Source organism: Drosophila virilis, chromosome X, assembly GCF_030788295.1.
Source record: "Drosophila virilis strain 15010-1051.87 chromosome X, Dvir_AGI_RSII-ME, whole genome shotgun sequence".
NCBI classification, from domain to species: domain Eukaryota; kingdom Metazoa; phylum Arthropoda; class Insecta; order Diptera; family Drosophilidae; genus Drosophila; species Drosophila virilis.
This window is the reverse complement of record NC_091543.1, coordinates 5,961,738-5,988,531: the sequence shown is the minus strand read 5'-3', so window position 1 is coordinate 5,988,531 and position 26,794 is coordinate 5,961,738. Positions and strand designations below refer to the sequence as shown.

The 26,794-nt window shown below is 38.9% G+C and overlaps 1 protein-coding gene across 11 annotated transcripts in view; it reads left to right on the top strand.

Moving 5' to 3' along the window:
* The window catches only part of Ca-alpha1T (Ca[2+]-channel protein alpha[[1]] subunit T), a 58,682-nt gene that overhangs the window by 18,971 nt on the left and 12,917 nt on the right, over positions 1 to 26,794 (top strand). For 3 of the 11 annotated variants that reach the window (XM_032432971.2, XM_032432953.2, XM_032432938.2), the window contains 14 exons: positions 613 to 734; positions 1,047 to 1,201; positions 3,334 to 3,426; positions 6,042 to 6,283; positions 10,167 to 10,764; positions 11,560 to 11,583; positions 13,142 to 13,465; positions 13,543 to 14,513; positions 14,593 to 14,802; positions 21,239 to 21,404; positions 25,073 to 25,228; positions 25,801 to 25,983; positions 26,215 to 26,439; positions 26,530 to 26,691. In XM_032432971.2, coding sequence (XP_032288862.1) covers positions 613 to 734; positions 1,047 to 1,201; positions 3,334 to 3,426; positions 6,042 to 6,283; positions 10,167 to 10,764; positions 11,560 to 11,583; positions 13,142 to 13,465; positions 13,543 to 14,513; positions 14,593 to 14,802; positions 21,239 to 21,404; positions 25,073 to 25,228; positions 25,801 to 25,983; positions 26,215 to 26,439; positions 26,530 to 26,691 — 3,631 coding nt within the window. Of the gene's footprint in view, positions 1 to 612; positions 735 to 1,046; positions 1,202 to 3,333; positions 3,427 to 6,041; positions 6,284 to 10,166; positions 10,765 to 11,559; positions 11,584 to 13,141; positions 13,466 to 13,542; positions 14,514 to 14,592; positions 14,803 to 18,681; positions 18,797 to 21,238; positions 21,405 to 25,072; positions 25,229 to 25,800; positions 25,984 to 26,214; positions 26,440 to 26,529; positions 26,692 to 26,794 lie in introns of all 11 variants that reach the window. The other 8 variants (XM_032432978.2, XM_032432944.2, XM_032432981.2 and 5 more) reach the window with 6 other exon arrangements.

The window sequence follows — 26,794 nt, the reverse complement described above, 5'->3', positions numbered from 1 at the left end:
ACGCTCTCTCTCTCTCTCTCTCTCTCGCTCTCACTCTCACTCTCGTTCTCACTCACTCTAATTTGTAGCAAATGCTCTCGATCTGTGCCCTGTCGAACTACTCAGTTCCGGGCACAGAACACAAAATTCTCACAAAAGCAAAATTTCATGCAAAACTAAAAAAGAAGAAAACAAAAACTTGATGCATAAATAACTCTCATGCCACTTTTCACACGTACTCTCGCTCTCTCGCTATATCTCTATAACTCTCTCTCTCTCTCTCAATCTCTCCATGTTTGTGTAAATGTTATAATATACTCGTAATCGCATAACGGCATTTACTCTGCGTATTAATTATAATATGAATTAAAATAATATGTGAACTTTGATTGTTAAAAAACGACTATTTTTTGTGCTCTCTCTCTCTCTCTCTCTCTCTCCTCTCTCTGTTTCTTTCTCTTTCTCTCTCCCTCTCTCTGTTCTTCTCTTTGCTCTCAATCATTGTCCGACTCTTTTTTCTATATATACATATATATATATATTTCTTTTCCGTCTGTCTGGGTTCTTGCAACTTGTTTTTTTAACCATTTGCCACCCGCAACATTCTCTTTACCCATCGAACGCAACTCGCAGCCTCTCGCAATATTATGAGTTCTCCAAGGATCAGGATTATATATGCTCCACGCCCGAGGATTCGGGCATGCATCTGTGCGGCAATTTTCCGCCCTATCGCATTGGCTCACTCGTTTGCAGCGGTAAGTGTATACATCAAATTAAAAACAAGAACTCCCCCCCCCCCCCTCCACACACACACCATTCTACAGCAACACCAGCGTAACTAATCCACCCCCCCCCCCCCCCCCCTCCCATTGCCATGACCACGCCTCCCACTTAATGAGCTGCAAATGGCGCTTGTTAATCAAATTTTGATGGCACTTTTAATTGCTTTCGCGCTGCTCAACTTTGTAGCTTATAAGTAAGCATCCGCACCCGCACCCGCACCCCCTGTCATCACATTCTCTCTCTCTCTCTCTCTGTTGACATCTGTGAACTTAACTTTTTTGCAGAGGAGGCCAAACTGCTGGACCTGAATGAGCCAACGAACACGTCGTGCGTGAATTGGAATCAATATTACACGACCTGCAAGCAGAGCGGCGAGAATCCCTTTCAGGGCACCATATCCTTTGACAACATCGGCATGGCCTGGGTGGCCATATTTCTGGTAAGTTGCAGTTGACCCCAGCTCGGCCGCAGAGTTTGCCAATTAGCGCTTCAGCTTTCGCTGAAAACAAATAACAATGACAACATGGACACAGCACAAGCCCAACTCACAGACAGGACTTACGACTCGTCGCTGTTGCATGTTAATTTGGCTGCTCAGTTGCGGTGGCAGTTGCCACTTTTGGCATCGCTTTCAATTAAAACAACAACAACAACAACAACAACAACAGCAACAATGACAACAGCAGCTGCCAATTTGCATAGGGCAGCTGCCGCTGTCTGCGAAGCGGGTCACGATTCACCCCGCGGCAACACGCGGCGTATGCGCAATATGTCAATAGTCAGCATCATGTTGCCCGCAGCCCGTCGCCAACTAGCTGCTAAATTTCGTTTGCGGCATTGTTTGACTCATTTTGGGACCTATCAGCTTATTGGGCAACACAACTAGCCTCAACTAGCAATTGGAATTAAAAACATAAACAGACAAGCAATGCCACAAATAAACAGATAAAAAACAAGACACAGATGTACATAAACAAAGATGTAGACACAAAGTACACAGCTACAGATGCAGCTACAATCTATGCAGACAGATTCAGACAGATGCAAAGATACGGGTAAAAATAGAGATAGAGAAAAAGTGAAAGCTGTTTAGATACAGATAAATTCAAAAAGTCACAGATTTACTCATTTATGCATGAATCTCTATATATAGATACTTATATATGTTCCACATACAGGCTATGGAAAGAGATGTACTTATGTACTTACACACAGGCTATTAACAAGTACGCATAGCTACAAAATAATAGCCAAAGATAGATCTATAATTAGCTACAGACACAATAACAAATCGATTAACAGATATGCAAACTCAGATACGACCTTAAGATACATATACTCACCAGCACAGGTGTGGATGCACATGATTGGTTACAGATGCAAACTAAATTTCTTTGAATTCAAATTTGCCCGCAGGCTACAGATACGTGCACAGATATTAATATAAATATCCCTATAGTTATTGATAAATATAGATACAGATACACAAATATGCATAAACAAAAATACAACAAACAATTATAGAGACTCTTAAAAGCAGGTATAGATACAGATGCAGAGAAAAACACAGATACAATATAGAGATATGCATATTTAGATACAGATACAACTACATAGAAATGAATTTTAATACAATAATCAAAACACAAAAGGAAACTATACATACATGGATATATCTAAAGATATAGATTGAGAAACTGATACAGATACTTTTTGCATATATACAGATACTAATACTTTTAGGGAGATTCAAAAGTGATGGTAACAGATCTAGAAACACACACGGATAAAACGTAAAGATACAGAATAGAAGAAAGGTCCAGTTTTAGATACAGATAAAATTTGAACTTTCAAAATAGCCATATAAAGAAAAGCTTCAAATACTTAAAATGCAAGCTAAAGATATTGATTGAGAAAAGTAATTGCCTGCAGATACACATATATAGATAAAGGCTAAATAGTTTAAAGAGACAGATACAGATATGGATACTAACCGAATTGCAGAGGTTCAATTGGCACAAACACAGATACATTTCTATCTATGCCTAGGCCATGCAGATGCACAAGCCCAGATACATTTCCATTTATATACACTAAGTATATTCAGATGCAGATACACGAATATAGATACAAATGCAGCTCGCAGTCCCCCTCTCGGCCCATCGCTGTCATCGTTTTGCGGCCGCTTTGATTTGTGACTTTGATATTTGCCCATTTGGGGTAGCCGCTTACTAGGGCAGGGGATTGTGGGCTGTGATTGTGGGGCGGTGCTTAAACGCTTTGCAATTAAACACAAATCAAATACGCATTAAACCAGCTGCCGCGCGGACAGCACAGAACACGACACGTTATGACCAGATACGAGCGGACGGACCAAAAACTGCTCTGAAATATTACGCATACGTGACGTGGTACAATATGAAGAGCCTCAGTTGCTGCTGCTGCTGCTGCTGCTGCTGCTGCTGCTGCTGCTGATGCTGCTCTCGCTGACCTTTGGGCTGCTGCCATGCTGCTAATTACGCTAAAAACAAAAACAACAACAAACATAACGCTTGTCACTTGTCATTGCAGGTCATCTCGCTGGAGGGCTGGACGGACATTATGTACTACGTGCAGGACGCGCACAGTTTCTGGGACTGGATCTACTTCGTCCTGCTAATTGTGGTAAGTGCGCGAATGCAAACAAAATGCACAGTTGCAAATTTGTGTAACGAAATGTATATGGAATATATATAATAATCCGATTGAGCAAGGCACAGCCAGATCTAGATCTAGAGCTTGCTTAATTCCTGACAAGAGTTCAATTTCGGGCAACAATTTTCACCCGCAAGCGTGGAAAGTACGTGCTAAATAGTTGAATCGAACTGTTTTTCCTAACTTTCCAAACGGGGCTTCAGATTCATTGCCAAGAAACTTTACGAAAATGCATTTGAAACGTCTTTAACACTTTTTGGCTACATGTAGGTCAAACGCTGGCCGGGCGAAGGTTCAAGTTTCTTGCTACTAAATTTCAAGTTAGACATGTTTTTTTACGGCCAAACCCCATTGAAATAAGGTCAAACGGTCAAATTGATTTTATGCAGATGTAATTAGTAACAGGCAAAAAGCAACTTCTGCATGCCCTTGACTTATAAATATATTCTCGCTCAGCATCAGCAGCCGAGTCGATCTACTATGTTTGAACCTGCAGATCTCAGAGACTATAAGAGCTAAAGATCAAATTTGATGTGTAGCATATCTTCGAGTATAAACAAGAGCTGTGAAAAAAAAGAACAACTCAATTGAATAGGCATAGACATGGGCTTTGGCCATGCTTGTGCCCTGCACCGAACTTATGCCTGAATATATTTCCCTAAGTGCGGGCCTGAGGAAAGAAAGAGCACAGTTTGTTTGTTCTTATGCATAGCTGCAATGCTTGTACAGGCAGGGTATCTTGCAATCGTGCACTCTCCACTTCAGTTGTTGTTTTTGCGTATTTTTTTTGTAAATAATCGACTTGAGGTGCTTGCACAAAGCTGCAGCTAAAGCAATTTGAAAATGTAAATAAGTAAGTAAACTTTTGCGCACAGCTAGAACTAACCTGGCCACAATAATAAAATATAAGAGCCCAGCTGCCCAGTTGAGGGGAGACGCAGCTGCAACGTGCAACTGTCCAGCTGGCAACATGTTGCAAGCTCCAGCTGTGTCTCCCTCTTGTCTGTGCTTATGTGTGTGTTGGTGTGTGCGTGTGTGTGTGTGTTTGTGTGTGTCTATCAAGGCAGGTGTCCTTGGGCTAATTAAAAGCCTTTTAAGCAAACAGACACACACTCTGCCACACACACACACACACACACACACACACACACACACAAACACACACTCACACACACGTGGGCAATTTCATTATTTATGTTTAAAGTTCGCTCACATATAACACGCTCTCTCGCTCACACACACACGCACAGCAGCTGCTTTTGTTAGCTGCTCATTTTATGTGCAAAATGATTTTTGCTATTGCCCAAGCAGCAACAACAACAGCAACAACAGCAACAGCTTTTGATATGCAAATAGCTTGCAGTCTATGCCCAACATATCCACCTGCCCCTGAGTGCACCCACTGCCAATACCCTGTCCCACGCTTTCCCCCTTCCCCCCCTCAAAACCGACCACCCGGCTTGAGCTATTGAAAGTTGCTTGTTGCTGGCAAGGAAATTGCATATTTATGTTTTTAGAAGCATTTTGTGCAGCGAGTACGCCACACAAATACAAAAATTAGAAACATTTTTCTTAATATACCCTGTAAAAGTGACCATATAGGGGAGGGTGTCTGCCCAGGCCACATGTGTTCTACCATAAAATCGACTTGTTGCAGCTCTGTATGCCCTGTTAATTAGTTATCTGTCCAGTCTTAGCTGGCCTCTTTGCGAACTGAGACTAAACGAAAACTTGGAGGATAGCTCCTCCCATCACATAACCAGATAGAGTTCATCGCAGATTCAGATTTTGAGGAGATAATCCCAATCTGTCAATCGAAGCGTCGATAAAATCGATTACGCCGATTTCTTTTCTTTTCAAAACTTTTTTGGCAAATTCATCAATAAACAATAATCGTTTCATCTACTATCGATACAAAAAATAGTGCATACTACAGTCAGTTCTGGAACCCAAGCTCTGATTTGCCAGCATCCACTGTGCTAGGGACAAATGTTAGCACTGAGCGAGCGCTAGAATTTGTGTGTACATAGATTGACCTCAATTTGCGTACAGGGTATTTCTTAGTCTGGCAGATAGCTGCATTTCATTTTTGTTGTCCTAGTTATGGTCGTTGCTGTTGTTGTTGTTATTGTTATTGTTGCTGATGCTATTGTTGTTGAAAATATGTTTTCAATTTAAAGTTAGCAAATTTGTTTTGCCAGAAAGCTATTAAAATGCAAAAGCAGCTAATGGATGACCATCTGCATGGGAAGAGCGAAAGCAGGAGAGCGAGAGCGAGAGAGCGAGGGGCGGGAGGGGGGGGGGGGGAGAGCAAGTGAAATTGGCAGCTCAACCAATTTGCAGCAAAGTCATTGAACGCACAACAAATCAAAAGTTGGACAACTTGCAACAGCTGCCGAGCTGCCCATTAACCGTGCTGCCTGTTGCCTGTCGCAGCTGCCTATCGAAGCTGCCTCAAAATGTGGCACAAACTTGTTGTTCGCATTGCCCGCTTAAGTGCAGTCTGCAGAGTTTTGCGTCGAACTGTCCGCTGCTTGCGAATCGAACAAACATTTAATCAGGTATTTTTGCTATTCATGTTGCAGATTGGGTCGTTCTTTATGATCAACCTGTGCCTGGTCGTCATCGCCACCCAGTTCTCGGAGACGAAGAAGCGCGAGATGGAGCGAATGCGTCAGGAGCGTGCCCGATATACGTCAACATCGACGCTGGCGAGCAGCACCAACAACTCGGAGCCGGCCACATGCTACGCGGAGATTGTCAAATATATAGCCCATCTGTGGCGCCGCTTCAAGAGACGAATGTTAAAGAAGTACAGATTATATAAGTATGCTGCTTGTCCTTTTTCAGTTGATTCAATTATGTTTTTTGTTCAATTTTTACCATTTACCATTTACGATTTACCGTTTACCGTTGACATCGTTTATTGTTCTCATGTTTTTCTGGCCGTCTAAGTCCCCATCAAATATTTAACATGAACTTCACAATTGCTTAAGCTTAACAACAACTGCAACTGCCAAATTGTGGCCTGGTCAGGCTTTCATCATATATCTAACAAATTTAAGGACTAATCCTCGCGCTAATCTCACCTGAGCAGCCAAGCTGAAGCAGCTCTCCCTTTCTCTGTGTCTCCCTCTCTCTCTCTCTCTCTCTCTCTCTATCTGTCGCTCTTTAAATGATTGACAGGACTCACTCTCGACTTTAGCTTATTGTTGATAACTTAAGCCTTGTCAGCCCATCCATTTGTATGTATCCCAGATTTCGGCAAGCTGAAAATGAAACTTCTCAAAAAGCTTTGTATAAGCTCTTTCAAATCGAATTTATTTGATTTGTGCTTCTATTTAAAGAGCTTTATTCTTTTGCCCTAAGCTTGATTCAATCTTAAAGAAAACCCTTGACTTGGCTCAGGTCCAGCTTCGACTCTGTTTTTGAATCAATTCAGGGTGGGATTTCTTCTGGAATAAGCTATATTGGGCACTTGAAACACATCTCCATAAGCTCCACTCTTCCAGATATAAAAAACAGTTTTCTTGAAGTTGTCATACTCCTGTTTCTTCGGAAAACATAAATACCTTCCAGAGACTATACCTTCCTCTAATAGAAAACAGATTGAGCTTTTACCAAAACGCAAAAAATCCTCATAGAATGGTCAAAGCAAGCTCAGTCTGTTCTCTATAGCAGTTGCTTAAATAATCTATATTCGATTTTTTGCTTCTTCTTTTGCTGAACGTGACTGTCCAGGAATTCATCTATATAATACCCTCATAGAGGCTATTATTATTTAGACATAAGATGTGAAACGCATAGAAGAAGATATTTCCGAGTCCATAAAGTATATTTTCTAGCTTTAGCCATGTTTGTCTGTCCGTCCGACCGTCCCTCCGTCTGTCTGTTTCTATGCAAACTAATCTCTCAGCTTTAAAGCTATCTTGATGGAACTTTGCCAAGGCTCGTCCTTCTGTTGCAGGCCGCACATATGTGGAAATCGTTTGGATCGAAGCACTATATCATATAGCTGACAAAGGAACGATCGCTTGATAAGTAGATATTTCATGGCAAATGGTTTCAATCATGAAGATATCTTCATAAAATTCAGCATTTATTATTTAAGCTATGCCATTTATACATGTGCCAAGACTTATCAAGATCGCATTACTATATTATATAGCTCTATAGGAACAATCAATCGAAACATAAGTTTTTGTATGTCGAAATAGTCTCTTTTCTCCACAAATAGGATTTGCGAGCTTTACCATGCTCACATATCTGCAAAAGCGTATTGAATACATATCTATAAGGGTATTCAAACTTCGGCGTGCCGATAATATTCTTGCCGTTTTGTGATAGAGAAACCTTACCCCTGCACCGATCTTTAATGCAAAGCTTGGGTATTATGCATCATAGCTCAGTTCTGTCTCTCTTAAAAACGACTATTTATAAAGAGATTGGACGCTGTAAGCCTTTTTGTAATATGTCGAATGGACTTGCTGGGTCCACCTGTTAACCAGTTATTAGATGCTTCTGACTAGATTGAGTCACCTACTCCCCCCACCCACCTTTTCCCACGCCGTTCCACCTGTAGCCCTTACGCTCGTCGTTGTTCGATTTTATTGCAATTTATTTGCGAGACTGCATTGCGCCCCATCGACCTGTTCGTCTGATTCGCGGACTTGTTTTGGTTTTACTTTTTTTCTTTTTCCTGTGTATTTTGTTTGATTTATTAAAAATTCATTTAACATGCGTTCCGCCTCTCACGTCCTGCAGCGCACGTGTCCTGGCGCACGTTTTTTTTGCGTTTCGCGTGCTTTTCCACATTCATTTTTTTTTCTGTTACATTTTCATTTTTATATAGTTTTTCTTTTATTTGATGTTATTTTTGTTCAGCTTTTTAGTTTTCTCGTTTACAGTTGTCAACTTTTTGGGTTTTGCATATTTTATGGCCTTTGCTTATCAATTATTTGCACTTGCATCTGGTCGCGTGTGTTGTTCGGTGTGTTGCTCTCTGTCTGTCTATGTGTGTGTGTGCGTGTGTGTGTGCGTCTCACATAGCAAAACATGAGAGCAACACACAGAACATTGCATAGAGTTTAGACTTAGTTGCTTAGTCATGAAATATCGATGTGAACGTGTACATGAATGTGAATGTGAATGGGAATGTGAATGTGGATGTGAATGAAGTGAGTGACAGCCAGAACTAGATATAATGTATAGAAGTTATGAACTTAGCTAGGATAGTTACATAGAATCAACAAAAAAGAGCAACAAGAAAAGCCAACAATATTTCTACAAAAATAAATAATATAGAGCACTTTCTAAAATAGCTTGCCTTGAGCCACAAACTTTCTGGCTAGTTTAAAAATATTTCCTCGAGCTTTCAAGCCTTACGATTATCTTAAGATGCAAAGCCAATAACGCTTTAAGTTTCATGAGCTTTTATAGAATTTTAACATGAATTCAGCGTAAAATCTACTTGATTGTCAAGATTCTGTTTTCAAGCCTTCGGACTCAAGTGTGCTTTAATATGTTCGACAACAAAAATAAGACTCCTTTAAAATAATCTAACAAGGCTTTAAGGTGCACCCAAATAAATTCAGACAACTTTTATTTGCTCTTAAGATAAAATGATTGAATATTTATTTCTCCACTTAAAGCTTTAATGTGCTTTCAAAACATGCTAGTCAAGCTTTAAGATAAAAGCTTGATTTAATATATTTCATTTGGAGCTTTGAATTAAATCGAACAAGTGCAATAAACTTCTCAGAGCTGACTTAAAGCTCACACAAAGCTCATCCCAAGCTTTGATCTCTAGCTTTAAAGCAGGTTAAACCTGGTTTTAAGTTTTGGTAAGCATAGGAAAGTAAAATAAAATTATATATAATACATATAATAGAGAAAAGCTGTGGCAAGGCACAATATGGCATTAAATCCATTTAAAAAGTGGGCAAAATAAATTGATTAAATTGTCTCGCAACTGGCTAAGTGTTGCCCCAGGCCATCAGTAATTTCTGTTTTATGTGACACAACACTGGCTTTTCTTGCTCTAACATTTAACTCAATTTGAACAGGCGTGTGAAGTGTCTGCTGGTTAAAGAAGACATTAGGTTGAGCCCGTTTCCAACACGTGCAACAATTTTGTAGCTCTAGAGACCAGAACGCACAATATCTTATTAGCCATATCTCTGTCTAACCCGGCCCTGCACTCGCTTCTCTGTCTAAGTTTTATGTCAAGTTTGCTGTGAACTGTGTTAATTTTAATTTGCATTCAAGTCTTGTACGACGCTCGTTTGTTGTGGTTGTCGTTGTTTTTGCTTATTTGCGTTGTTCATTTGATTGAATTATGTAATTGTTGTCTAATTGTTAAGCACACACACCCACACACACACACGCACGCACGCACACATCTACACAGCCATACAACGTCTAATGACTCCAATGAGACCCACCCGCACGCACGTAAAAGCGCCCTCTTGCCCACCCTTCAAAACCACTAAGACCCAACACGTTGCTTTATGTACCCCACCTGTGTGCGTGCTTGTGTGTGTGCAAGTGTGTGTGTGTGTGTGTCTGTGTGTGTGTGTGTGAGTGTACTGCATGACACTGTCAGTGACAAGACACTAATCGTTTGCCCTTTGCCCTTTTATCCTGCTACTGTTGCTGCTGCTGTCGTCGTCGTCGTCGTCCGATTCGTGCTGCTCGCCCCACTTCTGCAGGTATCAGCGGCAGCAGCGTCGGGAGGGCCTGCTGCCTAATGCGGACAATCTGACCTTTTCGCCATCGCGGATCAAGTGCCACCATCCGAACTGCCCCAAGTACAGTAGTCGCAAGCCGCCAAGCATACAGGATCAGATGATAACCGTTATGGTGCCGCTCAACTCCAACAACAATAACAATAGCCACAACAACAGCAACAACAACAGCAGCAGCAACAATGGCAGCGGCGGAGGCGGGTCAGGCGGCAATCATCACAGCCACAATCACACCACCGTGGCCCTGGTTAACGGCATCAACGGCAGCACCGCCAGCGTCTCCATGACCCAACAGCAGCTGACGGCACCCATTGGTGGTGCCGCAGGCGGAGCTGGCGGTGCAGCGAGCCAGGCGCAGCTGTCGTCGTCGGACAACACGGAACAGTCGCTGGGCGAGGGCAGCGCTGGTGGTTCGGGTGTGGCTCGTCGCAGCTCCTCGCTGAGGAAGCCCAACGCCCAACATAGCCACAGCATACAGCTCAAGCCGGAGATGGCTGGCGGCGAGCAGAAGACAATTCTACTAAAGTTGCCGCAACAGGTCATGGACTCGGAGCAATTGATCGTAAGTATCAGTTAGAAGAAGCTGAAGGCGATTAAGTTCTAAACCCAAACTGTCCACTGATAAACAATATGCACATTTGTAGGCAACTAAATTCGATATGCCATGAGAGACCAAATACGATATACGAGACACGTTCTGACATACTAATACGATATATAATTGAAACTAAATCAAATAGGATACACGATTATGATCAGTTTAATGTGATACACAGATATACGATCTACTATACGAAACGCCCACACAATATACTACATACGATCAACCGATTCTAATGTCATATACGTTACACGAACTACAATTTTTGCGATATTCCACAGAAGATAAACAACAACAAACAACAAACAACATGTACGACATAGCACAAACGATACACCATGAACATACGATATAATATATCGTACCATATACGATATACGACACATCATACGATACACATACGATATACCATTTACGATATACCAGAGATGACATACCATGTACTATATACCGTATACGATACACCATGCACAACCTACCAGATACGATATGCCCTGTACGACATACCACATACGATATACCCTGTACGACATACCACATACGATATTCGATAAACCCAATCCAAAAATCAACCCAACCGCAGCGAAGCATCTCGTTTCGCTTCGTTGAAAATTCCAAAAATAAATTATCTCCACAAACAGACAGCCAATGTATTAATACCAGCTCCAATAATACTTTTGACCATTCACTAACTAACTTTAAAATGCCGCTAATAATGATCTTTCATATTTGTCATGAACGTTGCACAACTTGTAGCTGCAGTTGGGAAATTTAGGCAAGGTATTGCAAACTATCACAACTAAAATCTATAAATCCATAAAAGAAATATAAACCAGGAGAGAAAGCAAGAACTTCGGCCGACCGAAGCAACCCAAGCAGATATATGTAATCGGGCAAATAAATTTAATTATGTTTATATTATTTGCTTTCAATTCACTTAACAAAATCAATTGGCAAACTAAAAGGAAGAGGACTACCCGCACATCCAATCGAAATACATCGAAATATTACCAAGCTAATCAAAAAATGCATAGCATACTTTTCAGCCATTTTCTCTGCTTAAAGAATTTCGCAAATTACGCAGATAAAATGTTAATTACATTGAAACAAGAAAAAAAATAAAAATAAAAAAAAAAAACACCCGTATTAATATACCATATTCTGCAAGGGCATAAAGATATTATTTTTGACACCCATCTGATCCGGGCAATGCAATTATTAAACAATAAAAATTCGAAGATAAATGCAAATTTACGCCCATTTGAAATCGAATAAATGTATAAACGACCCCCTTCCCGCCATACGCCATATCGTGTCCATTGTTCTAATAGCCGCATTGTTGAAATGCCAATTAATTATTCAATTATTTGTTTCATTTCATTGCATATGTAAATAGCAATCGAGACTCGGTTAATTCGACTATTCTCTCGCTTGCCAGCGATATGGCAAAAAGATACAGACACAAAAATGGGGGTCAAAGAGCGCAAATCCATAATATGCCTATGCATATTAAATACAATTAGTCGATACAAATTCATAGCGCACTTTTTGGTTCTGTATAATAGAACTTTTGGGCAGATAAGCCGGACTTATTTCTGCTTGAATCCCACGAGATTCGATTAATACCTAACGTAATACACTAGATATTCCAAGTAGATGGATTAGCTCCATATTTCTATCGTCTTTCCATGTAAAACTGACAAATATTTATGGAAAAAGCAAAAATGATTTACAAAATGAACCCTTTTCTAATGTTAGCACTGGATACTTGGAAGAAAAGACTGTATAAAAAAATTAGCTTTAAGATCAAGTTTATTTATCAAGGATTTTAGAGATTTTTCAATAATATTCTGTCTGTTTCTTGTTCTATTTTCATATTTCTTTTTATATTTTTATGTGTGCATGCCTTTTGTTTAATTTAATTCAGTATTTAGAAACCAGTGTTGATAAAGTCCTTGTGGGAACTAGTTTGAAATTGCAACACAAACATTTGAAAAAAAAAAAAATTTAAAAAGAAAAAATATTTTTCTGAAGAGAATTTTTTAGACAATTTTTTATTTTGTAATTCCTCGAGAATGCTAGATGGAAATTTCAAAATCTTCTTTGTATTTTTGTCGTTGAAAGTCCTTAATATCCGTCAGCGACCAGTGCCTACTGTACATAGAACCCAAATGTTTACGCGTTATTTCAATTCAGAAATTAGATTAATTTTTAACTGTTTTCTTAAATAATGCAATAATATGAAGCGTCTAATGCTTGTTTTCCCTTCTACCCGGACTCCTCTCTCTCTCTCTCTCTCTCTCTTCTCCAATCTCTCTATTTCTGTGTGATTCTCTAGAGCCATCCGTGCACCTCGGGCTTTTTAAGTCCGCCCACCTCGGCCAGCCGCCGGCCCTCGGTAATGTTCAATGAATACGTGCTGCTGCATACGCCGCCGGCGCTCAGCGGCGAACCGACGAGCAGTGCCGCCGCCGCCGTCGCGACAACCTCAGCAACAGCAACAGCAACAACATCAGCAGCAGCAGCAGCAGCAGCTGCAGCAACAACAGCTGCAGCAACAACCAGCAATGGCAGCGGTAGCAGCAGCATTCAACTTGCAGAGAAGGGCAACATACACTCCACGGAGAAGATGACACAGGCGGGCGATGGCAGCATCTGGCAGGTGAGTAGCAAGGTGAGCCAAGCAGAAGGGGGAGATGCATTTAATGAGAGATTTGCTTGTCGTCTGTTTAAATGCAGGTGAATCTACCGCAGACCATCGGCACCATTGCCAATCCCTACGCAGATTGCTCTGAATTGGGTATACACGACGCGATGACTTGTCAAGAGCTTTTAGCATTCTCTGTGGCCTTTTCAGCGGCATTGCCCACGGGTCAAAGCACGCTCGAATCATTTTACTCGTCGCTGGCCCGCTGCGATCCCCATACCGCCGAGGCGCTCAACAAGGTGCAGCAGAAGCGCGCCACAGCCGCAACGACGAGCGCTGCTGCAGCAGCTGCAGCTGGAGCAGCTGCTCCTGGCGATAGCCTCGATGCCAATGCCGAGCTGCCGGCCGTGCCAGCTACTATGAGCGTTGAGCTGGCGGCCGTCTCGGCGGCTGTACCGTTGCCCATGCCTCTGCCGCATGCTGAGCCCCACTTGCAGAGCCGACGCAAAGCGCAGCATTTGCCGCACAACAACAACAACAACAACAACAATAGCAACAGCAACAACAACAACAACAACAAGAACAACAAGAATACCGGCCACAGCCGCAGCCATGGCCAACGCAGCGCCGGCCATGTGTCGCGCAGCCACGCCCCCACCGGCAACTATATGGAAGATTATGCCTGCTGCTATGATCTGTACCAGAACGCGCTCTCGCCCCTCGACGAACGACAGCGTCCGCGCTCGGGCGCCCTGCGTCTGATCATCGCCGTCTATCGCTGCCTGATGCGCGTCTGCAGCTGGATACGGCGGTATATTAAGCGTCTGGTGGAGCACAAGTACTTCCAGCAGGGCATACTGCTGGCCATACTGATCAATACGCTGTCGATGGGCATCGAGTATCACAATCAGCCCGAGGAGCTAACGGCCATTGTGGAGACCAGCAATGTTGTCTTCTCCGGCATCTTTGCCGTCGAAATGCTGCTCAAGGTGGTTGCCGAGGGACCCTTTCGCTACATAGCCAATGGTTTTAATGTCTTCGATGGCATCATTGTCATACTCAGGTGAGACACGCTCAGCCCCTATCTATATAGAATCCATGCTGACTTCTCTCCCCCTCTCTCGCTCCGTTTGTCTTGCTAGCGCCATTGAGATTTGCCAAACATTTGCGGGCAATGGCACGGGCGGCGGCGGCTCCGGTTTATCCGTGCTGCGCACCTTTCGGCTGCTCCGCATCCTCAAGCTGGTCAGGTTTATGCCCAATCTGAGACGTCAATTATTTGTCATGCTGCGCACCATGGACAATGTCGCCGTCTTTTTCTCCCTGCTCGTGCTCTTTATATTCATATTCAGGTGAGTTCCACTGTTGCCACACGGCACAATAACACGCACACTCTCACATACACACACACACGCACACACTCACACACACACACACACACGCACACTCACACATATATATGTATGTATGTGTACTAACATGAACAAGTGCCTGGAGGCAGACGTCTGCCAAGGACACGGCCCCACCTCATGACTCTTAACAAAAACTAACCTGGAAATGAAAGATGTCATCTATATAATACCATAAAAAAAGAAAGAAAAAGGAAAATAGAGTCTCGTGAAAATGCTGGCAAGAAAGGAAATTGAAAGCACAAATGAAAATAAATTGTTGAAAAATAAGAAGAGCACAAATAAGTCTTAAAAATGAATACTTTAGGTATAATTTTATTTCGTTAAAGATTTTTAAGAATTCGTTTGATTTCGATGCGTTTAAAGTTAACGAATGAAATGAAACTTTAAAATTGACGAGGAGCTCATAAAATGAGCTTAAAAATGTTTACAAATTTTAATTTATAATTAATTTTGCGTGGAGCTTCATTTGATACACAATCATTTATAGACACATATTTTTGTCGAATTTTTCGAATGAAAATACGTATTTATTGTTGCGTACATTTGTTCTCTGGCAGCATATGCGGCATATATCTAAAAGTATCTGTTATATTCCCTTCAATCATTTATGATTTTTATTCAAGTTTCGTTCGATATTTTGCTATCCCAACTTGCCAGCCTTTTCATGGAGTCACAGCTAAGCACTGCGATAAACCATTTAACACAAGAGAATCGCAAATGCTGAATCGAACCAAGTGACCCGCAATACAATCATCCGTTGAGTGTGTTTGTTAGCCCTTAGCAGTCGTTCACGACCCACGACTAACATTAAACAGCTCTTAGAGCTCCGATAATACGTATGTCTAGTAACTATCCATAAGTACATATAGTTGCGTACCAATCATAATTTACACACTCTTCGCTAGCAACTTAATCCCAAACAAAGAAACAGAAATACACAGATACTCGCAACATAGAGAACAGATCGTTCACACACACACACACACACACATATATATACACACACATACATACACATTTGCGCTTGCATCAGAGCATATATTTATAAATATAGCTCTATGTTTCGCACAGATGTGCTTCTGCTCTATCTCTGTCTCGCTCTCTTTCTGTCACTCTCTCTCTCTCTCTCTCTCTCTCGTTGCACACACAAGAACACGCGCTCTCTCATCTACAACACATTCTCTTCCGCTCTCGCTCTTTCGTCTTCTTTTCCTGCGTCATCCTACACGAAACACTCGCCCCTAACCGAACCAAAAGTAATATTTACAATGCCCTATACTCTATTTTATGCTCTAATACAAAATTAAATTAAATTAATTAAGAAAGTACCCTGCGTAACATTTGAGTAAACGATTGCGTAAGACTTACTCTCTCTTTCTCTCCCTTTCACTCACATACTCTTTTACTGTCTCTGCCTCTCGTTTAACTTAAATATGTTCATTATCTTGAATAGTAGTTAGAATTTTACAACCAAAATCTAAATCGTATGTCCAAGTTGAACCAGCTTAATTACTCTTTCCAACCCTCTCTCGCTCTCTCTTTATTACGCTCTTCGTTTCTATACCTCTCTCTCTCTCTCTCTTTCTGTCTGTCTTTATCTTACACAATTCGTTGCTGCCGTAAGCTGTCGTACACTAGCTCGCTCACTCTGCATTCCGAATACACTCAATACACATACACACGTAAATGGCTTCGAGTGATTGTCTTCTACTTTGCCTCTCTCTTTCTCCCTCTTTCTCACTCTCTCGCTGTCGCGCCTACACACATAAATTGGGAATCGATCTTGAGCACCGACTAAGAGTCGCTGCATTTCTTAAGGCTACCTCTCGCATACGATGTGTGCTCTTTAACTCGTATCTTTCTTAACTTTCCTTTTTTAACTTACTCGCTACTCGTTACTCGCCACTCGCTACTTGTCACTCGCCGCTCCATTCACGAGCCCCGAAATATGCGCATTTGATGTGCGACTCTTAACAATTTTTAAAGCTCGTTTATTTACTTTATACTTACTCTTCACTCGCTACTCGCTACACGCTCCAAAAGACTCGTTACAATTCATTTTCCAATTCACTTGGTTTGCTTTAATTTAACACAGACAACAGCCAGAATATCAATAACATACAACAATTAGCTAGTTAAAGGCTTCGAAAGCTTCATTCAATTAAATTAACTAAATGTGTGTATTAGTTTTTAGCGTTTTACCAACACTAAACCTGAAACAAACAAGCCACAAACACAAGCAAAGCTCAAAATTTCATAACACAGTTTTGAACTTTAAAGCTCACGCTTATATTTTGTTTAAACACAACATGGATTACCCAACACTAGACATGCACCACAAATCTTTAGTTAGTAAAACAGAATCCGGAGACAACCACAACGAGAACCACCGAAACAGCGAACACTAGTTCCAAAGACAACAACAACAACAACAAAAAGTATATTGAAACTAAAAGTAAAAGTACTTTAAAATCGTGTACGCTTATTGTGTAGTTGCAGTCGCTGCAGTTTGATACTCGTATTTACCATATACAAATTATATATCATAATATATATCAACTTTATATATCTACTAATAACTACTCGTAACCAATATACTACATACTCGTTCTCGTACCACATGCTTTCTTTCTATATCTACTAATAATATTCGATTTTTAAAAATACATCTTAACATATTACATAAAATGCTCTTGATTACGCATAATACCAACAACCAAAAAAAAAAAAACAACAACTAAATACTTAAAATTTAAAATACAAAAAAGAATCGTACATTTTTACCAAAGCTTAGTTTAGCTTAGTTGCTCTGTTCTTGAACTAAAAGTCGTAAACGTTTGTGTAGTTAGAAAACCAAAAAAAAAAAAATGTTTTAAACCAATCGAAAAAAAAAATAATACTACCTTAACAACCACAGTCAGACAACAACATACCAAATACAAATGACATAGACCACCACGTGCCACAACTCCAATGAAAGTAAACACAGAAGAGTCTACCCTTGAGACCCAGACTTTCAGCCCAACGTCATGAACTCTAACAAATAACTTAAACAAACGCCTTAACTAAATGCCCAACAAATTAATAATAATACAATAATAAAATATATTAATACACCAGCGAATAATACAAATATTTTCTACAACTCCATTTTAGGCTTCAGCTTTAACTTTTCAGCCTTAACGCCCTTGGGCAATGTTCTTTTCTGTTTCACTTTTCGGTTCGGTTGTCCGTCCGATCGAGCGCGTCTGTATGGGTGGGCTTTTAAAAGCTCTCGCCTGCCCAGCACTGCAGCTGGCTTTTAAGCAGCTTTATTTTCTGTACGTGAGCCGTGTCTGTGTGAAAGCTCACCAAATTTCAATTCGATTCCATTTTGAGTTATTGCAAGAATTCGAAAAGTCCTTTTGTAGTGTTTTATACATTTTTTTTCTCAATTATCGCTCGCTTGCTGCTCACTTACAGTCACATACTTTCTTTCTCTCTCTCTCTCTCTCTGCTCTCTTTCTTCCTTAACTTTCTCTTTATCTCTCTCTTTTATCTCTCTCTCGATCTATTTCTCTCTAAAACCACACAATTGCTATACTATTAAATATTTATACTAAAAATGACTTTTAATCCAAATTAAACTAAAAAAAAAAATTGTATGCTAAAAATACACAACAAAAAACCCCAAACCAAAAAAACACAAAAAAAAATAAATATTAATAATAATACATAATAATAAAAAAAAATTTACAAGAATATTATATTATCGAAATATATATATATAAATGTATATCATATTATACTATATCAACAAATACCAAACCATCACTTTAGTATACTCGGCATGAATCTGTTCGGATGTAAATTCTGCGAGAAAATTAACGGAGAGAAGATTTGCGATCGTAAGAATTTCGACAGCCTGCTTTGGGCGCTCGTCACAGTGTTTCAGGTAGACCTATTGCTATCAGCATTTAACTACATATATATATATATATTTATATATACCACTTATATATATATATAATAAATACCAATAAATACCACTATACGAATATGCTTAAATATATATATATATATATATATATCTACCACCTAAACTTATGCCATAATGTAATCTATCGATAACTAACACTAAATGTTCAAAAAGAAACCAACAAAAAATAAGAAAAATGTTTTTAAATACCAAAAAAAAAAAAATACCAAAATGTAAGCATTTTGTTTTTCACTTAATTTTTGTGGCTTATGTTGAACATTTTTTGTTATATCGTTTGTTTGTTTGTGCGTTGACGATAATCAACAATGTGCTAGGCTTGCCATAACCGATAACAATACCGATAACGATAACGATAACTTTATTATAATTGTTGTGCTTTCTTTTGTGTTCCCCAACGCTTTCTTTCTGTCTCTCTCTCTCTCTCTCTCTCACGCTATTTCTCGCTCTGTCTAACTGTCTGTCCGTCAATTTGTGTTCGTGTGTATGTGCGTGCGTGTGTGTGTGCTTGTGTGTGTTTCAATTCAAATGTGACCCACAAAACGCCTGCAAAATGGAGAAATTTGCTTTTTATTTTTTCCCTGCTTCCGCTTTTACGTTTGTGTGTCTTCATTTCGATAGATTTTATCGATTGCTCACGCGCTCGCACTAATTTGTGGTGTGTAGTCACTTCGGTGTGGTGTTTATTTCATTGTGTTCTATTCCCATTTCGTTCCGTTACTCGTTACAACTCGTTGCAATGCCTGCTCGCCTGTTGACAATAGTTAAAGCAACGAGTGCTAATAATATCGCATGCGAGTTATTCGTTGAGTTTCGTAGCAAGCAGCGCGCATACGCATGCAGTTCTTTTTATTTCTTTTTTCATTTACCTTTGTTTTAATAGTTTAGCTTGAAAGCGATTAGCTAGCTTATAAGGCAGATATATGCATACAGTGCACAGGTAAGCATTTCAGTTAGAAGAATCGCCTGCTCTAGCAATTGACTAAATCGATATTTTTTTATTTGCTTTTCGCTTGCTATCGATCAATGTGCTATCGACTATGTCCCTGCCTGCTCTAGACACTCGCTGAACTCTTTACTCGATATACTTTTTACTCGTACTCGTTTGTTTTTTTTATCGAATGTCACTCGTCGTTTGCCTCTTGTCTCACAACTGCACAAAAATCTAGCCACGTACACGCACACACACACACGCACACACACACACACATTTGTACACTATTTTTTTCTCTCTCACTCTCACTATCTCTCTCTCTGTTTCTTTCGATTTATTGTGCATACTATTCTCTATTCTCTAAGTATATGTCCTTATCTATGTATGTATATATGGTATACCTTTGTCTGCTAAACTAGACTCTAAGTTGTATTCCCCCCAGACCCAGCCCCAGCCCCAACCACCCCCCGCCCCCCTCACACAGTCCAAAAATTTAAACAATCCACACACTCTAACACGCATACCAAACTCTTTACTCTAACTGTAAACTATGCCCTCTGAAATTTCAAATCAGACACACACACACACACACATACACACCACATCACATAGATACATGCATACATACATACATACATGCATACATACATGCATACATATACATATACATATTAGTACAGTCTCTAGAGTTTGTCAGTTCATGTTTGAGGTTCCCAGACAACAACAATAAATACCAAAAATGAAAAACAAAATATTTATGCAAAAAGAAACAAAAAACTCTGTAAAATACAATCGTTTTTTTGCTCTACTCAACTTTTGCTTAATAGAAATAAAAGACACACACACACACACACACAAACACAAACACATATGTACAAAGTATGCCAATTATATCCACTCTGTACAGAAAATATGATACCCAAATCCCACAAAGATCCATGTTTCTTATAAACTTGGGCCCGACAGCAACAACAACAAAAAACATCAACACTGAACAAAATACTCATGAAATTTGAAAATAAACATTTTTCGATACGTATAAATATAACAGAACTGTCTCTATATACGATATATGTATATATTTATTTATACGCGAACAACAGAAATATATATACACATGCTATAGCTTAAATACCCACACACACAGCCACACACACACACACATTTACATATATATATATATATATATACCATTTTATATATAAAGCAAGAAATCAATATGAAAGAATCGAGGGGACTTTAGCTCCTCTTCGTGTACTACTTAATCTAACCTATACTCGTTTATATACTCATTATCGATTCGCAACTACATATACTACCTGCATACATATATATATATATATATATATATATATATAAATATGTATATATTTATATTAATTTATATATATATATGTATGCTACGTACACATCTCTAACTATATATATGATATATATATAAAACATATATACGTATAAACCTACAGCATACTCGGCATGTATCTGTTTGGCGGTAAGTTTTGTAAATTTTTGGACGAATCCGGACTCGAACGCGAATGCACGTGTCCCGAAATAATCAGCCGACATCCGCAATGTGAATGCGATCGCAAACACTTCAACAACATTTTGTGGGCGACTGTCACAGTTTTTCAAGTAAGAACCAGCAACAAATCAAAAACAAAACACCCATTAAGTACAATACAGAATAATATATATATATATATAACTATAAAATTATACCTATACCACTCGTATACCCATTTATCTATCCAACTCCCAAGAACAGCAAACGCTTAAAGCAAAAACTAGCTAAAGATAAACTCAATATTTATATTTATATTTATATTTATATCCAAATCGTGCAGCTCTTCCAAGTTTATCTAGTTTTCTGTTTCGCTTACAATTTGTTCAAATATACCCGTTTAGTTATAGTTTAGTTTATCCTATACATATATATATATATATAAACAATTATATATATTTTTATGCTCTATTTGCTATACAAAACTTTACTCGTTTTTCTAGCGATTCATTTAGTTGTTGCCTCAAACAAGTTTCTTCAGTTCTTGAGTTTTACTTCTTTTGTAACTTTTTTGCCTAGTTTCGAATACTTTTTCAATCAGAAAGTAGTTTTAGCTAACTTTACATACACCCACTTAAACACACAGATATACACAGATGCGCACAGATGCACACAAACTCACACACACACACACACACAATGTACTTTAATAAAAAACATTTGGCCTTCCATAAATATTCAAATCTTTTTAGGGCTTATATTTCGGTCAGCTTTGTCTTCATGCAAAATTTGGTTTATTATTCAAACTTTGCTAATCAATTTGTAAAAGAACTTTATGTGAGAGAACATTATTCATTATGAGTACTCATAAATACTCATTAACATTTTATGCCAGAGGAAAGCTAATCCAATATTTATGAGCTCTTTCAAAAGAAAATAATAATTTATTGCATATAATAACAGTTTAGTTCCCAAATCTAACTGTCTTCTTTTAAAGAGTTCTTTTGTTAAAAGTACTCATAAACAACAACATAAATAAGTGCGTATTGTTCATTATTTTAGCACCAGATTAAAAAAAAAATAATGGAAATTTAAATAAAGCTTTTCAAATTTCCAAAAGTGCAGTCCACCAAAGTGCATTAGCAAAAGTACCCAACACTAGAAAGAGTACTCGTAAAGTACTCATACAAATTTTTGGGCATTCTTGAGTATTTCAACAGCAGACCCAAACGTATATGAATTAAGCACTGCTCATAAATTTAACAAAAATTAGTTTAAATTAGAAAGAAAAATAAACGATTCCAAATTGCATTAACAAGAGTTCCTATGAAGACTACTCGAAATGTACTCACAATTATGCATAGTCAATTAATGCGTACTACTTGAGTTTTTTTATTTTCAAACCAACTTAGTCCACTCTGTTTTATATACCAACTCAAGCAAACTTTTACGCCCACACACACACACTCACACACACACACACACACACACACACTCACACACACACACACATTAGAAAGTCGCTCTCGACGAAAGCGTCTCTTTCCTATACTCCAACAATTACTCTTACAACGACGTCTTTTTCTCTCCCTCTCTTTTGGTTTTCTTTCTTCCATTATCTTTCTCTCTTACTCTCTACATATGTTTCTCTCTCTCAGTCTTAAACACACACACATACACACACACACTCTCACACACACAGGACTCATCTGTAACATATACTACCAATCTTTTCAGCCGCTTAGTTTTTTTCGAATGCATGATTTCTCCTCAATTAAAAAACTCTTTTATTTCGTTCCATTTCCCTTTGGCCTTTGCTTTTCACGTTCAGTCCAATTTCGAGCTAAAATACCGTTACGTTTGTTCTATATACTCTCACTCACAGCCTTACATATACATATGCATATATTTATATATATATGTATATCTATGCGATACTATATATATAAGTTCTATATATAAGATTCATATGTTTGGGCCATATAAACGCCTGGTGTTTACGTTATTTGGAACGCGCTTCGTTCTTTTGTTTCGCCTCGTGTTTGGCTTGTTTTCACGTTCCACCAATCCTTCAAGCTGCTGCTGCTTACATCTTCCTCTTCTACCTCAATGTTGCTTTTCTTTATTCCGTTGTTTCTTTTTTTTTTTGTCTAGCTACCAATTCCCAGTTGCTTTTTGCTGCTTTTTGCGCTTTGTCAAATACAAAAAAAATATATATAATAAAAAATAACTATATAGTATATAAATTCAAATTGCATATTATTCATGTACAGTCACGCCCAAAAAAAAAAAAAAAATACATGTATATTATATAAAATACCAGCAAAAAAAAAAAAAATACTCGTATTATATATGAAACCTTAAGCATCAAATATTTATTGGCACGTCGTGTAAAAAAAAAAAACATATTTAAAAAAAAAATGTTTATCACTTTAGTATTTAAACAAATTTGAATTTCTATGCAAGTTTTTTTGCGCGCTTTGCAGCTCTTCAATGATTTTAATTTATCAATCCAAGTATTTTCTGGAATTGGAGTTTGTTTTTTGATTTGAAAATGTTTTCGAGTGTTTTGCGTTGTTTTAACCACACCACGAATTACGAGTATTCCTTGTGCTTAGATACGTTCTTATACCTGGTTTCCTTGCGGTGCGTGTCTTTGATCTTAAGTTCCTTATTGTCTCCTTTGCCAATTGCTTTAACTGCGCTTTGGCAAGATCTATGTTTTCGTGTTCCACCTAATAATTACATATATTGAATGTACTTTTAATACGCCAGAATATACGAATAATAATAGGCATAGCTTGTTCAAGTAATATCAGGGCAATGGGTTGTATTTAGAACATGCTTAGAACAGGCTCAATTTTCAAATAAGAAGCATAAATGAATATACAAAATTTGTTAATTCCTTTCATTTATTATTTTATATATTATTTAATTCATTTTTTTTTTCATATTAAGTTTATTTTCAAACATTTTCTGATCTTTGCAGAACTCTATGAAGAAATTAGTTTGATTGAAAAAATTGCCTATTTTATGAGCTTATCCAAAAATAATTTATCCATCTGCCTTTATATATTTTATTTTAACTCGTGTCGTCTGCTTTGCTAAATATTTGAAGAACTCAAAGAAAAAACATTAACTCAAAGGGGGGGGATACAGATACTGATTTGCCCCATAGATCTATTTTATATTTTGTGCTTCGCCTCAATTCGTATGTTTTAAATGTACTAAAAAGTAAAACTTAACAAGTTAGGCTTCAAAAGAGAGAAATACAAAAAGCAGCCTATAGAATAAAAATTATATACATATCATATAGAATATATACCTATGTATACCTTAACATATACTTATATTGAATTTTATAATATTTATATAATACTCCAATAATAATATCTAACACTTTGGCGTTTTGCTTCTCCAACATGATGTGTTCTATTTTGTGCTCTCTCGTTTTTTCTTACATTTCTTTTTATCCCACACAAATGTTTATGGTATTTTTTATATATTTTTTTTTTCGCTTCTTTCGATATATCAATATTATGCATATATATCAAAAATATATACATATATATATCCAATATATATACAATATACGAACGTAAAATGCACCACGTTTTGCCGCCCGCAACCACCTGCAACTGCAACCAACCAAATCAACCAACTCAACCAAAAAAAAAAAAAATAAAAATCGAAAAATAATCATCAAAACCAACAACAACTGATACAACAACATCTACAACAACCATCGTTAAAACAACAACAACAACAACAACAAAACAACAACAAAAAATGTTTCTAGATTCTGACGCAAGAGGATTGGAACGTGGTTCTATTCAATGGCATGGAAAAGACAAGTCATTGGGCCGCATTGTACTTTGTGGCTCTAATGACGTTCGGCAATTATGTGCTATTTAATTTATTGGTGGCCATTTTGGTTGAGGGATTCAGTTCAGAGGTAGAGTTTTGCCAACATCCAATAACGAAATTAACCCTAAAATACTGTAAACAAAAAATCTAAAAAAAAAAAAAGTATACAAAGTCTAATTGACATTTTTGGCCAGTTTGGGCATCGTTTAACTTAAAGTTAATCTAACAAAAAACATATCAGTTGAAACGTTGCCCAGGTCAAGCTGATCGATATGCGTCGATCGATTGGACTTAAAAAAGTCAACAAACAATGTCTCAATTGTCGCCAGATTATGAGAGTTGCTTGACAATTCCGAATACAAATCATTGTATACGATAAATTATCGATAAGCAATCGAAAGTTGATTTTGGAATGATTAAAGCTATCGATAACTTATCGATAGCTTATCGATAAGCAGTAAAATTAATGAAATCCAATTGCTCAAGATTAAAACCAAATTTAAAAAAATTAAATCAATTCGATTCGATGCCATAAATGATCGATATGCGACAATTGAAACATTGTATTCTGGCAGCGATAGCAGGTCGCGTGACTCGAAAAAAAAAAAACATCGATAGCGTTGACGAGAAAGTCTAATTTTGAAATTTTGATTCCCTCAGCGAAATGAACGTCGCGAGCGCGAACAGCGCGAATTGGTTAAGAAACTGCGCGAAGAGACATTGGCCGAAAATTATAGCGATGGTATGTACGATGAATCACGCAGCGAAGCGGATTCATCGACCACTAACGATAGTTACTACGAGGTACGCAATCGCTGGCGCAGCGCCGAGGATGTGCGCAAGGTAAGTGCAAGAAAGAGATAGCGAATGCTATACAATGACTGTAAGAGAGAGCCAAGTGAAAGCGAAAGCTCAAACTCGACTCTGTGGCACGCGTGAATGAGTGTGAATGTGAATGGGAGTGTGAATATGAGCGAGTGACTGTGCGCCACAGAGTCTGTCACGGTATGTATCGTAGTCTATCGTCTATCGTTATCGCCTATCGTTATCGTATATCGTCTATCGCCACCTCAGCAACTGCAAGACTCCGCCGAGCTCAACATCGAGACCAAGAGCAACATCCACCGCCAGCGCCTGCTGCAGCCCATCCAAGACTACCAGATCAACGAGTTGCCCGCGCAAGGCGCCAGCGCCTCGGTGCTCGGCAACGCAGCTGCCGGCTCCGGGCTGCTACCATCCGATAAGGAGGCCGGCAGCAAGGCGCACGAGGAGGCCAAGCCGCGCGGCGGCCTCAAAAAGGTAAGTACAGTCGCACCTAAAGCACAAGTACAACAACAGCAACAATCGCAACAAACACAAACACACAACTGCCTCGGCTCGCACCTACAGACATACTCGATCAAGGAACGACGCAGCGAGGCGCCACGCCTAACCAAAATGCGGCTCATACGCGATCCACCGCTCATCACAACAACGGCGGCCACGCCCCAGGACTCACCGAGCACCACCATGGAGCCGGGCATGAGCTTCCGCCAATGGGGCGATATGGAGGTGAGTTTCGTAAAAACCTCAATTATCACACAGGTTAAAGTTGTGGATCGTTCCTGTCTGTTTACCAGGCAGTCAAGACTTTCAGCTACAAAGACTTTTATCG